General features: G+C 43.7%; 1 protein-coding gene across 1 annotated transcript; it reads right to left on the bottom strand.

Moving 5' to 3' along the window:
* Nucleotides 1-6: 6 nt before the first annotated feature.
* On the bottom strand, nt 7-12,797 carry LOC121923942 (zinc finger protein RFP-like). The gene is made up of 8 exons (XM_042454902.1): nt 12,343-12,797; nt 11,768-11,863; nt 10,163-10,393; nt 9,972-9,994; nt 8,029-8,128; nt 6,918-6,969; nt 4,003-4,029; nt 7-1,211 (listed from the first exon to the last, which is right to left on the bottom strand). Exons 1-8 carry the CDS (start codon nt 12,763-12,765, stop codon nt 652-654), a joined length of 1,512 nt encoding a protein of 503 aa, XP_042310836.1. The 5' UTR covers nt 12,766-12,797; the 3' UTR covers nt 7-651.
* Nucleotides 12,798-12,831: the final 34 nt, after the last annotated feature.

The raw sequence follows: 12,831 nt of genomic DNA, 5'->3' as shown, positions 1-12,831 counted from the left end.
TAATAATAATAATAATAATAATTTTTCCTACATTTTCCTGATTTGGTGGTAGAGAATTATGGAAACCCTAACCCAAAGGAGCTGCACGAGCCACATCATTGACTCCATGTAAACAGTGGTGTGCCAAGATGGCGCCCACGGTGCACAGTAGGACTCGGGACATTAAAAAACATAGGGGCCCCAAATGTACTTTCTGCCCCAGGTCCCCTGAAGGCCTAGCTACAGGCCTGGGCACAGGTCTCAAGAGATTGGAGATGAAAGAGACACCTGCATTTCAAAAAACAAAGGAAGTGTAGAAATAGATTATTCAATGTACCTGGATTTGCATTCCATGACTTCCTGGCCTTGCCTTCTACTTCTACCAGATTTAGGCTGTGTTCGCATTGCAGAAATAATCCAGTTTGACACCACTTTAACTGCCATGGTTTAATGCATTGGAATTCTGGTATTTGTAGTTTGTTGTGGCACCAAAGCTCTCTGGCAGAAAAGGCTAAATGTCTCACAAAACTACAGTTCTCAGAATTCAATAGTATTGAGTCATGGCAGTTAAAGTGGTGTCAACCTGGATTATTTCTGCAGTATGGATGCCTTAATGGGCACAAACAACCAATGCTAAGGGGACCACTGTGAGAGATGGTTCTCCTCATTGCATCAAGACTTCAAATTGCACTGCCACCCCCTGGTGTAGAAAAAGGGTCGCATTTGATCTCCAAAGAATGATGCTGAATGGAAAGTGAAGATAAGGTCTTCAGTATCAGCATCAAGAAAATCCACTTGACCTGCATCATAATCCAGGTTCACACAGATCCTCTTGGGCTCTTTTTTCAAGATCACAGTGGTTGGCTCAGTGGTAAAAGCTGACATTTGGCAAGGTACAGACAAGTCCTCACATGCCTTCCCTACAGCCCAGATCCCCTCATCAAGATTCAGGTTAAAATATTCCCTTCGCTCAACAGAATTTCTTGCAATCCCTACTGCCCACGCTGGCTCTCCCCCCAAATCTTCTTCCTGTGTTTCCCCATCCAGGATCTCCACCTCCCAGCAATGTCTTCCTGAGGTGAACCTCTCACAACCCAGCACACAGGGCTGCTTCCTGAATCTCTCCGGGCTGTAAGGCAGGTCTTGAGGTACCCTGTCCCATCGCAAAACCTTCAGATTCTCCGACACAAACAGTCGAGGATGTGCTGTGATAGGATCCAAAGTCACATTCACTGTAGGGTGGACAGAGAGAAGAAAGAAAGAAGAAACCAGATGTTGGGGTTTTCCAGAAAAGCTCATTCACAGATTCCACCTTCCCCTTGACATCACCTGAATTTGCCCAGATAGGATGAGGTAAAAAAGACTCACTGAAAGAAAGAGGTTGGCAGCATCAGCTTTTGAAGACTTCCGTGTTCTTCCTCAGATGCATTTGGTGGTGCACTCCACCAAATGCATCTGAGGAAGTAGGAGTGAAGTCTATGAAAACTCATGCTGCCAACTTCTTTTTTTTCAGTATGCAAAGAGATCTTGTAGCACCTTTGAGACAAACTGAAAGGAAGACATTGGCAGCATGAGGTTTTGCAGACTTAAGTCTCTACCTCCTCAGATGCATTTGATGGAGTGGAAAGCCAAGGATAGACTTATATATGCCATTAGTGTGTGAGAATGTCCATTCAAATTCAAAATCCTTTGTGTATACCGTCACATCCCTCTCTGTTTCCTCCCACTCCTCCACTTCCTTATCTGCAGGCTATGGCTTCTTTTGCTGTCTTTGTCCATCAACAACCATTGTTAAAACTGGACTTCCCAGTTCATTTTCATACAAAAAGGCTTTTGAATTTGAATTGACATTCTCACCACACATGGCATATGCAGGTCTGTCCCTGGCTTTGCACTCCAACAAATGCATCTGAGGAAGTAGGCTTAAGTCTAGGAATGCTCATGCTGCCAACTTCTTTCTTTCGGTTAGTCTCAAAGGTGCTACAAGATCTTTCCATACTGATTTTACAGACTAATACAGATATATCTTTGATTTTTTTTCCTTTCAGTTAGTCACAAAGGTGCAACAAAATCTCTTTGCATACTGATTTGACAGGCTAACACAGCTATATCTTTAAACTCTAAAAAAGACTCAATTGATGAACAGTCACTCCCACAAACTCCTCATATATTTATTTGACCTGCCCTTACTTAAATTGGGTCAGGAGGCTCGGCAAAGATGATGATGGGTGCATTGACACTGTAGAAATAATGCAGTTTGACACCATTTTAAAGAGCTTTAGCTCTGTCCTATGGAATCCTGGGGTTTGTAGTTTTGGAAAGTCTTTACCCTTTTCTGTCAAAGTGGGTTGGTGTCTCACAAAACTACAAATCTCAAGATTCAGCAGGATGGAGCCATGGCAGTTAAAGTAAGTAAAACTGCATTCATTATTTCTACAGTGTACATGCATCAATGAGGATGGACCAAATCCAACAAACTGGACATTACGTAATATTACTTATAGTCTGGCTATAAAGAAGTTTTTGAATCATCGCTTGGCTATGTAAATGTACTGGGTAACCTTGGGCAAGTCACAGTCTCTCAGCCCTAGAGGACAGCAATGGCAAGCCCCCTGTGAAGAAACCTGCCAAGAAAACCATGTGGTAGGGTTGCGTTTAGGTTGGCATAGGATGGAAATGACTTGAAGGCAAACAACACTCACATGCACACAAATCAAGAGTGTTCCCTATCAGAGGCTAGGTAGGTGCATTGGCCATAGGACTGCTGCTGTTGTGTGTGTCTTCATGTCTTTTCTGACTTATGGAAAACTATTTGTTCAGTGTAGTTTAGCCACTGCCTTCCCTTAAGGCTGAGAGTGTGACTTGCCCAAGGTCACCCAGTGGGTTTCCGGGGTCAAGAAGGGATTTGAACCTTGCTCTGTCAGTAGTAGTCCAACACTCAAACCACTACATCAACCTGGCTCTCTGCTTTAGAGATTCTCTCATAAAACAAATTCAAAAATGTCCCTTCCCTCCAAATCCGCCCCCCCCCCACCAGTGACCTCTGAGGTGTGGGGACATTTTCTCTCATTTTGTCATCCCCTGAGCTGTTTCAGCCCCAAGAGAGGCCCTCTTTACAACAAGAAGTAATCCGGAAGTCATTTCTTGTAATGTGTGCTTTTCTGTGCCTAAAATGTAGGAAGAGAGGGTAAAAATGTGGGGGAAATGCCACCTCTTTCCCTAGAGGGCATTTGTTTTTTAACCTCTGGAGACCACAAAAATACTCTGCCCAACCCTGGTATAAATGGAGGTCGAGGTTTTATCTTTTAGAATAAAAAGCCCTGGTTCTGCCTTACCATCTGCTATTCCTGCTCTGTCAGCACTTTAGGTTTTTAGCCTGACACCAATATCAGAAGTGAATTGAATACATTTTAAATCTTAATGCACAATTGTTTTAATTTTTAAAACTGTGTCATTTTTAAAAAAATTATATTTATACATTTTAATACTTTTGTATTGTTTATAAATTGTAATTTGATTTAGATTTGCAGTTCGCCTCCTTGAGTCTCTATACTGTGAGAAAGGCAGGATATAAGTAGTAAGTAAATCATCATCATCATAATCCTGAGATAGCAGAATACACGGAATCTGAGCAGGGGAGGGAGTGAAGATTTGCTCCCACCTCCTCTTTCCATGCTCCATTTATATAAAAGGTAACCTCTGCTTATCCTATTCTGGGCTAAACTGGTTTGTGTTTCTAATAAGCAAGCATGAATCTGACCTCACTCCTAATCTCTTCTCCAAGCCTAGGCAGATAAAGGGCAAAGTGAAACCACTGGCTATTCCAATAAAAGTTTGGAACAAAACCACACAGAATCCCAACTCCACACCAAAGAAGATACTCATTGACAAAAAAGCATCACATATTCAGGCATTAGCAATGGTTAGACTGGATGTCCCTTGGAGTCTTTTCCAATACTGTGATAGTCTTTAAATATTTCTGAAACATTTCTCTACATCTATGAGTTTCTTTCATACTGTTACCTTGATTCATGCCTTGCTTCAGAGAATCTGTTATAGAGAGGAAAAGGATGACAAAATTTAAAGCATAATTATTATTTAAAAACAGAAACAAAAATCCAATCTTTTCCCCTACAGGTGAATAATTAAGCTGGGTATTTAAATGTAAATGATATCCAACTGATCCATTATTCTGACATATGATCCATTATTCTGATACATGCTATCCAAGTGCTAATGGAGGCCTTTTTAAAGATGGTGATCTTAATTTAGCATTTGCTGATCTATCTCAATGAAACACAACTTCCTTTCAAAACTTTTCTTCCCTCCCACCCCATCTCCCACCCTCCCACCCCACATACTACCTTTGATAAATAAGGATAATATTACACTGACACACCCCACAAGCTTGACTCTTCCTTATGCAAAATGCTTGAGACTAGAGGGTTTTTTGATTTCAGATTTTTGGGGGATCTAGGAAGACCTGTATTTGCATATACATATACAGTGGCCCTTTCCTTCCACAGGGGATCCATTCCGGACACACACACCCACATAAGGGAAAAAACACATATGGTCAAGCCCCATTGAAAACAATGGGGTGCATCCATGTGGAGCACTGTGGCATGCATGCCACTATTTTTCCCATGGCACAGCTTCAGCGTAAACTGAAAGCCATGTATGGTGTGCCCGTGTATGGCTGGAGGATGCAGTCCATAAATGAAGGGCTGAATAATTTCCACCTCTCCTCAAGAGATGAATACTGTGGCATGAATACTTTCATGGACCCTAATTCAGCAGTATTCAATACCATAGACCATGGTATCCTTCTGGAATGCCTGAGGGAGCTAGGCATTGGGGGCACTGTGCTCCAGTGGCTCCATTCCTACCTCTCGGGTAGATTCCAGATTGTGAAGCTGGGGGACAGCTGCCCTTTTTTAAAGAGAGCTGCATCTGGCATCCCTCAGGGTGCCATTCGGTCCCCAAGCTGTTTCAACATTTACATAACGCCACTGGGGTGAGATCATTCAAGAGACATGGGGTTATCAGTACGCTGATGACACACAAATCTATTTCTCTATGTCTCTGTATGTTGCAGTAACTCAGGATTGGCATTTCTCCTCTGAATGCTGCCTTGAGTCAGTAATGGGGTGGATTGAGGGAAAACAAACTCAGACTGAATCCAAGAAGAATAATGGAGGCCACAGTGGGCCCTTGCCTTACATGGTGATTCTTTCTGGACCCCCCCCCCATGTAAGTGTGAACATTCCAAGTCTATGCTCCAGCGGCAGCGTGGAAGCGTGCAGCACGCCATGGGCACAGCCCCATTCATTTGAATGGGATGTGCCGCCCCTTGCGCCCCATGTGCTCCTCGGCAACTTAGCGCAATTCAAGTCTCTGTAAAGCACACCCACGTACTTTAACGCGGGGCGCACTGTACTACAATAGGTACCTAGTCCCAGGGAAGGAATTTATCATCCTGTACTTGATGGGGTCACTCTTCCCCTAAATGACGAAGTTCGGAGTTTGGGTTATTCCTGGACATTCCTACAGTTGTTATCTCAGGATCGATGCGACGGCCAGAGAGGCTCTGGTACCAATTTTTGGTTTGATACTGCCAACTGTGTCCCTACCTGGACCAAAAGGACCTTTGAGCGTATACATGCTCTGGTAATCTTCTTTTAGATTTCTGTAATTGCTCTCACATGGGGCTACCCTTGTTACCAAGTTTGGAAGCTTCAGTTAATTCTAAATGAGCCGCCAGTTATTTATTAGGTTGACAAGGTCTGACCATATTAACCACCAATTTTTAATAGTAATCTTCATTGGCTGCCGATTAGCTTCCGGGCAACAATACAAGGTGTTGGTTATTACCTATAAAGCCTGGTATGGCTTGGGCCTGATACTTCGGGGGAATGCCTTTCTCCCTACACAGTCCACCCCCACACTCTCAGAATTAATCTGGGAAAGTACCTGCTGGAAATACAAAAAACCAGGCTGGTCTCAACTCCAATACTTTCTCCGCGCAAGGCTCCTAAACTGTTGGAACAGTCTCCCAGAGGGATCTATCTGAGCCCTCTTGGAGGTTTTCACGGGGCAGTCAACGAGGACTCTCTTCTGTCAAGCTTACTCACCCGACCTCATTAAGAAACACTGTTCCCATCCTTACCTGACTAAATTAGGACAATTCTACCGTCGGCTCTGATTAGAACTGGTTTAATTAGTTTGATTAAATTTGATGAGCTTATTGCTTCTTATGCATTTTTGTATTATTTAATTGATGAGTTTTTTGTATATTTTTATCAGGTTGTATCCTGCTTTAATCCACCTGGGGAGAAGCGGGAAAAAATATAAATAAAAAATTATTATTATTATTACAGCGTGCCCGCATTTTACGTGGGTTGTGAAATAGGCAGCTTTCAGCATACGCTGAAAGCTGCACCAGAGAGCCTGTCGCTGCCTCAGAAGGACCTAAGTGCATGTGCTCATGGTGCGCGTGTGCAACCACCACCACTCCACAGGCACGAGCCCCATTAGTTCCTATGGGGCTTCAGCATACGCTGATTTCCCCTTAACTGAGGGATCCAGAATGTATCCCTGCGTAAGGGGAGGGTGCACTGTATATATATTCAGCTCCATTCCCGTCAAAAAATTTTTTCTTTCAAGGGCAGTGAAGAAAGAAAGAAGATGTGATAATGTGAGAAGGTTCTAAGAGAATAATTGATGGAATAAATATAGAGCAGAAGTGCTGAGATGTAATTATTATTTTAGGGAAGGTTTGAACTTGTAGTTTAATTGTTACGTGTTTGAATGTATGCAGGTTATCTTGCTATTCTGTATGCATGTTTATGATGTATATTTTTTCTCCTACGTCAATAAAACCTTTATTACAAAACAAAACAAACAAAAAAATCCTTTCTTTCAGTCCTAATACTTACCTATTAGAAGACTTGGTCCCCCGCTGGCTGTCTCAGAGCTTGTTCCAGGCATTTGTTACATGGGAGGAAAGAGACAAAATTTAACTCAGGGCCACCATACAGCAACAAGGTCATTTCAGAAACAACAAACAAACAGCTCGATATTTTCCAACACAGTGTACTTCACATTTAGATCTACATTTCAGTTAGTTCAAGCTGTTTGCAAATCCATTGCTTGTTTATAGTTGTATGGGTTTGTGTCAGGGTACTAAAATGACTTGGGGCTCACAACCATTCCTTATCCCAAGTTCTTCCCCACTAGACCATATTTTATTCATCCTAGGTTGCATGATTGTAGAAATAAAGCAGTTTGACACCACTTGTAGCTCCCTCTTGTGGAATCCTTGGATTTGGCAGTTTTAACGAGGTTTTTAGCTACTCCACCAGCAGTGCTGGTGCCTCACAAAACTTGATGGCCATCTCTTGTGGGATGCTTTGATTGAGAGTTCCTGCATGCAGGGTTTGGACGGATGGCCCTTGCGGTCTCTTTTCCAACTCTGATTCTATACAAGTTGCTATGATTTCAATAGGAAGGAGCCAGGCATTTAATAAGGTGTCAAAATGCATTATTCTAAAGTGAGATGCACCCCTTCATATCTACACTAGGAGAGAATTCTATCAACCCTATGCAAGCAGGTGCAAAAATTATGATTGCAGCATATGTGTGTGTTTATGCCTTCAAAGTCACCTGTTGACTTATGGCGACTCCATGAATGTCACAGGATTTTCTTAGGCAAGGAATAATCAGAGATGGTTTGGCACCTTCCTTCCTCTGAAATCTAGACCTACAGACCCAGTATTATTTGGACTGGTCTCCCATCCAAGTACTAATTGGAGCTGACCTTGCTTAGCTTCCAAAATTAGCAAGATCTGCTGCCTTAGGATAGCTAGCTACCCTTGATGGTAGATTGTCAGATGTAGGGTGATGCAAAAATAATCATGCCATTTTCATCGTTTTTCTTGTGCCTCTCTATGTGCAAGAAAAAAAAAAGGCTAGAATGGAGCACATGCTATAAAGTATCTCATTCTCTGTTTTTAAGTGTACCAACTTACCTTGAGGATTGCTTCATGCCTCTCTTAAATCAGAGGTTTTTCTCAAAAAATAAATTCTGGAGCATCTCTTCAATTTTGGAGAAGCGGTCCAGCAGATCCCAACTGAATTCTTTTTGTACCTGGAAGGGTGGTACAGAATTAGTGTTGTCATTGGCTATCGGGGGGGGGGGGGGGGGGGGTAACGACCAAAATTTATGAAGGGTCTGGAACCATGCCCTTGAGGAAGGACTTAGAGGACTTAGGGAGCTGAGTATGTTTAGCCTGGAGAAGAGAAGGTTAAGGGTGATATGATAGATCTGTTTAAATATTTAAAGGAGTCATTATTGGAGAGGAGCAGGTTTGTTTCTGCAGCTCCAGAGAATATAACCGAATAGTAATGGATTCAAATACAGGAAAAAAGAGACTCACCCTAAACATTAGGAAAAACTTTTCAGACCAGAATTTCTGTTTGATTGACAGTGGAAGACGCTGCCTCTGAGAGTGGTGAGGCCTTCTTCTTTGGAAGTTTTGAAACAGAGATGTGGACAGGCATCTGTCAGGCTTACTTTGATTGTTGTTTCTTGATGGCAGTGGGTTTGGACTGGATTGACCCTTGATGTTTTCTTCCAACTTCTGACTTCTATCCATTCTCTAAATATTCATTCCATTCAATACCGTGCTAGGTCTTTTATAAAGATTAACATTATGGGCCGGTGTTCCTCAGTCTCTCATGAAGCTCCTGCTGTGTCCAACTAAACTTTTAATGATAGCAGGAGGAAGGCTGACACCCCTTCCGATTATTACTCTTCTTGAATGAATTAACTATGTCACGCAGCTTTTGCGGAGGGAGATTTGAAGTTTTGCAATGGCATGGATCAAATCTGAGCTCCCAATCTTCCTGGGGATTCTTGGACTTCCTTTATGACACTGACTGCGTGAGAGTGAGGGTAAAAAATATGGGAGCACAAGTGCAGACTCAGATGCTCAGTAATACAATTAATATTTCCATGCAGAACAGGCATTTGCAACATGGTGTTGGAGGAGAGTTCTATGGTACACGGACTGCCAAAAAAGACAAATAAATGGGTATTAGAGCAAATCAGGTTTTGACCTCTCTATAAAATCCATGATGACTAACCAAAATGATGCATGCTTTTCCCCTGATGGTGGCAGGTGCTGCTGAGACAGGGCTGGGCCAATGTGTTATCACAACGCTCTGTGCCCAGATCGGAGGCATCCCGTACCCATCGGACTTCCTCCCATTACTTTGCTAAGAACAGAAAGTCCTGTTTTTAGCCAGATTAGGGAGAAGTCCCAAACTGGTTGGGATGCCTCCCATCTGGGCACACGAGCTGTGCGGAATAAGCACGAGTCTTAGCTCATGCCAGATCGGGGAAAAGGTAGCCAGTAAGTAATCTCCTAAACTGAGACTGCCATATTCTGTGACATGTCATGTCAAGACATGACTCGCTAGAAGAGAAAAGCCTCTTACGCTTGTACGATGGGAGGCAGTAGGAAAAGATAAAGATGAATGAAGACTCATTCCCGATGGATTAGACTCAATCAAGGAAGCCACAACCTTGGTCTGCCAGATCTGAGCAGCTGTTGAATGACAGGATTGTCTTGAATATTTCTCATTCATAGGTAACCATAAGTAAAACTCAACTTGATGCAAAGGGCTTTACATATTTTTAATCCTCCATCTTCATGTACATAGGTCTTGTTGCTCTGCATAACTAGGAAAGCATCCAAGAAGTGAAACCATCTAAAAGATGCGTGCGCTCCATTACTTCTTCTGGCATACTGAGGCTTCTTCCAGCGTTATGCTTGGAGAGCCGCTTTAAGGCACGCCTATGTATAACACAGGCGCACTGAACCTTGACTGTGTATTCCTGCATGGCAGGGTGCTAGGTCTCTTCCAAATCTATGATTGTGTTCTATGAAGAGGAAAAACAGGGAAAGAGCAGGGAAAGAGGCACATACCTGCTTAAGGTATTTCTGATGTCCTGAAAGAGAAAGAGAGAAAGGTATTTCACAATCAATTTTCCTCCTTCATAATCTAGAGATGATAACTTTGCATTTTCTTTGTTTGTGGAAAAGAAACGGATATTCCAAGCATCGTGCCTTCTTAAAATTTCAGGAAATCTGGAAGGCGTTTTTGCTTTAATTCTCACCTGGAGATATTCACTTGCAGGCTGCTGGCACTTCTTTTCTAGCACTGTGATCCTTTGACTGAGTTGGGAAATATCTTCAGAGATTTTGGTGAGGTTTTCTTCCTCCCCTTTCTTGATCTCTTCCTCCAGCTCTCCCAGCTGAAACAGGCAGAAGTGCTTCTTCTCCTCAATAAATTTTTGTAGTCCTTCAAAGAAAGAGGTCATCATCTGCTTCTCTGTTTCTAATTGAATCTAGGGGGTAAGACATAGAAATTAAAGGAGGGCAAGAGGTGAGATTCTGTAAAGGGAAGTAATGAAGAGCATATAACAATAACAGCTGTTGGTACATTGACTATAAAGTATGTCTCTACTCTGTAAGTACACATGTGCTGCTGCCACACTGCAGAATTAATGCACTTTGACGATGCTTTAACTGTCATGGAACCTAAGGATCTGTAGTTTTTTAGTGCACCAGAGCTCTGATAGAAAAGGCTAAGTATCTTACAAAATTACAAATTCCATGGCAATTACAGAGCCCATGTGGTGTAGTGGATTGTGCATTAGACTATGTCTCAGGAGACCAGTGTTCAAATCCCTGCTCAGCCATGGAATCCCATTGGGTGACCTTAGGCAAATCACAGAGGGTGTACAGACTGGCCATTAAGGCTGGCCTGGGGGCAGTGTCAGTGCATAGCGTCCACACAACACACACCCTGACACAACAGCAGCAGCAGCAGCAACAACAAGTTAAAGTGATGTCAAACTGCATTAATTCTGCAGTGTAGATGCAGCCAAAGAGATATATATGAGGTGCACATATTGACATGAATGCAATGGTCAGCTAGAGTAGAATCAAAGAATCTACTAAAGTTACCTGCCATTTTATATAAGGGACACCATTTTACTATGCCATTGTATGTAATGAGACTTGAACATCCATGGATTTTGGCATCTATGGCAAGGCCTAGAACTGAACCCCAGTGGATACCAAGGTCCCACTGTACTTGTGGACTTTCTGCTGAATGTGCAGATTGGCTTCTTTGACAAACATCCTATTGAAGTGGTTTTGCATGTGTAGCCTCTAGAACTGGACCTGTATCAGGGACACCAATCTCCAGTCCTTATAGTTCAGTTAGATTCTATGGTTTATCTGTCTGCAAAACTGTGCAGGCAAAGCTGGCATTTCCTCACTTTTGTAATATGTAATCCACTTCTCATTCAGGCGGGGATGTCAAGACGCAAAGTAATGAATTTATATATTTGAACCCAGGATCTGGTGTGATACAGGCTGCATCTGCACTGCAAAATGAATGCACTTTTACCCTGCTTTAACTGCTGTGGCTCAATGCTATGAAATGCTGGGGATTGTAGGTTGGTGAGACATTTAACTTTCTTTGTCAGGGAGCTCTGGTGCCCAAACAAACTACAGATGCCAGGATGCCATAAGATGATGCCATCACAGTTAAAGCAGTATCAAACAGTATTAATTCTACAGTAAGGCAGCAGCCACAGATGCATCTTTTAAAAGCTGGGAAATGATTTTGCTTCACTGATAAGAGCCATGGGGATGGTCTAAACTGTTGATACACAATCCCAACACATGAGCCACTCATAGCAACCACCTACCAAGCGGTCTTGCATTCTCTGTTGTCCGGCCAGTTTCTGGCCTTGGAGTTTCTCTCTCTCCGCCTTCAGGGACTCCAGGTGGGCCTTGATTTTTTCCTGCAAAAACAGGTATGTCTCTTGCTCATTCCAGATGATGCCAGTCAATGATTTCCTTAGAAATACAATTTTGGATGTGAGAATTGAAGGACTGATGACTCTCTGATAGATATTCCCATTTTATCCTTTGTAAAAAAATAGGGTTCTTTTTATGAGAACAAGCATGGGGGAGTAGTTTAAGCATTGGACTATGTCAAACCCTCTCTGAACAAACCTTCCAAGAAAGCCCTTGGGGAAGCCACACTCTCTCAGCCTCAGAGGAAGGCGAAGGCAAACCTTCTCTGAACAAATCTTGCCAAGAAAATCCTTGGGCAAGTCACAGTCTCTCAACCTCCAACGAAGGCAAAGAAAGACAAATCTCTGAACAAACCTTCCAAGAAAACTCTTGGGGAAGCCACACTCTCTCAGCCTCAGAGGAAGGCCAAGGCAACCCCCCTCTGAAGAAACTTGCCAAGAGACCCCCATCATCCCCATCCCACCTTGTACTCTGGGGCCACCTCCTGGATGGGGAGGACGCGGTGCCCCCTGTGCCGGGTGGCCCTGTCGCAGACCAGGCAGATGGGGGCCTGGTCTTCCTGGCAGAAGAGCTTGAAGGGCTCCTGGTGCTGCTGGCAGCCTCCTCCTCCTCCACCTTCCTCCTCCTCCTCCTCTTGCCAAGCCTTGGCGATGGCCACAATGTTGGCCAAGGGCCGGTTGGGCCTGAGGCTGTTCTGGGAGATCCTGGCTCTGCACTGGGGGCAGCAGGGGGGGACTCCCCCTCTCCTGGGCCTCTTCCCCCAGAGCTGGAGGAGGCAGCTCCGGCAGAAGTTGTGCCCGCAGTCGGTGGCCACGGGGTCGGTGTAGAGGTCCAGGCAGATGGGGCAGGTGGCCTCCTGGCAGAGGGCCTCCCGGGAGGCAGCCATGGCTGGAGGAGGCACAATAGAGCTACTGGGGATGGCCCCTGGGGCCTCCCTTCCCGGAATTTGCAA

Source organism: Sceloporus undulatus, chromosome 2 (genome assembly GCF_019175285.1).
Source record: "Sceloporus undulatus isolate JIND9_A2432 ecotype Alabama chromosome 2, SceUnd_v1.1, whole genome shotgun sequence".
Taxonomy (NCBI): domain Eukaryota; kingdom Metazoa; phylum Chordata; class Lepidosauria; order Squamata; family Phrynosomatidae; genus Sceloporus; species Sceloporus undulatus.
The sequence above is the reverse complement of the archived record's forward strand: the minus strand, read 5'-3'. Positions and strand labels throughout refer to the sequence as shown.

What these genes read in the sequence shown, in the direction of transcription:
- LOC121923942 (XM_042454902.1), bottom strand. Translation starts at nt 12,765, where the DNA reads ATGGCTGCCTCCCGGGAGGCCCTCTGCCAGGAGGCCACCTGCCCCATC. An exon ending in AGGTGGCCCCAGAGTACAAG is followed by an intron (nt 11,864 to 12,342) that starts GTGGGATGGGGA and finishes CTGTTTTTGCAG; the next exon opens with GAAAAAATCAAGGCCCACCT. An exon ending in CTGCAAGTGAATATCTCCAG is followed by an intron (nt 9,995 to 10,162) that starts GTGAGAATTAAA and finishes TTTCTCTTTCAG; the next exon opens with GACATCAGAAATACCTTAAG.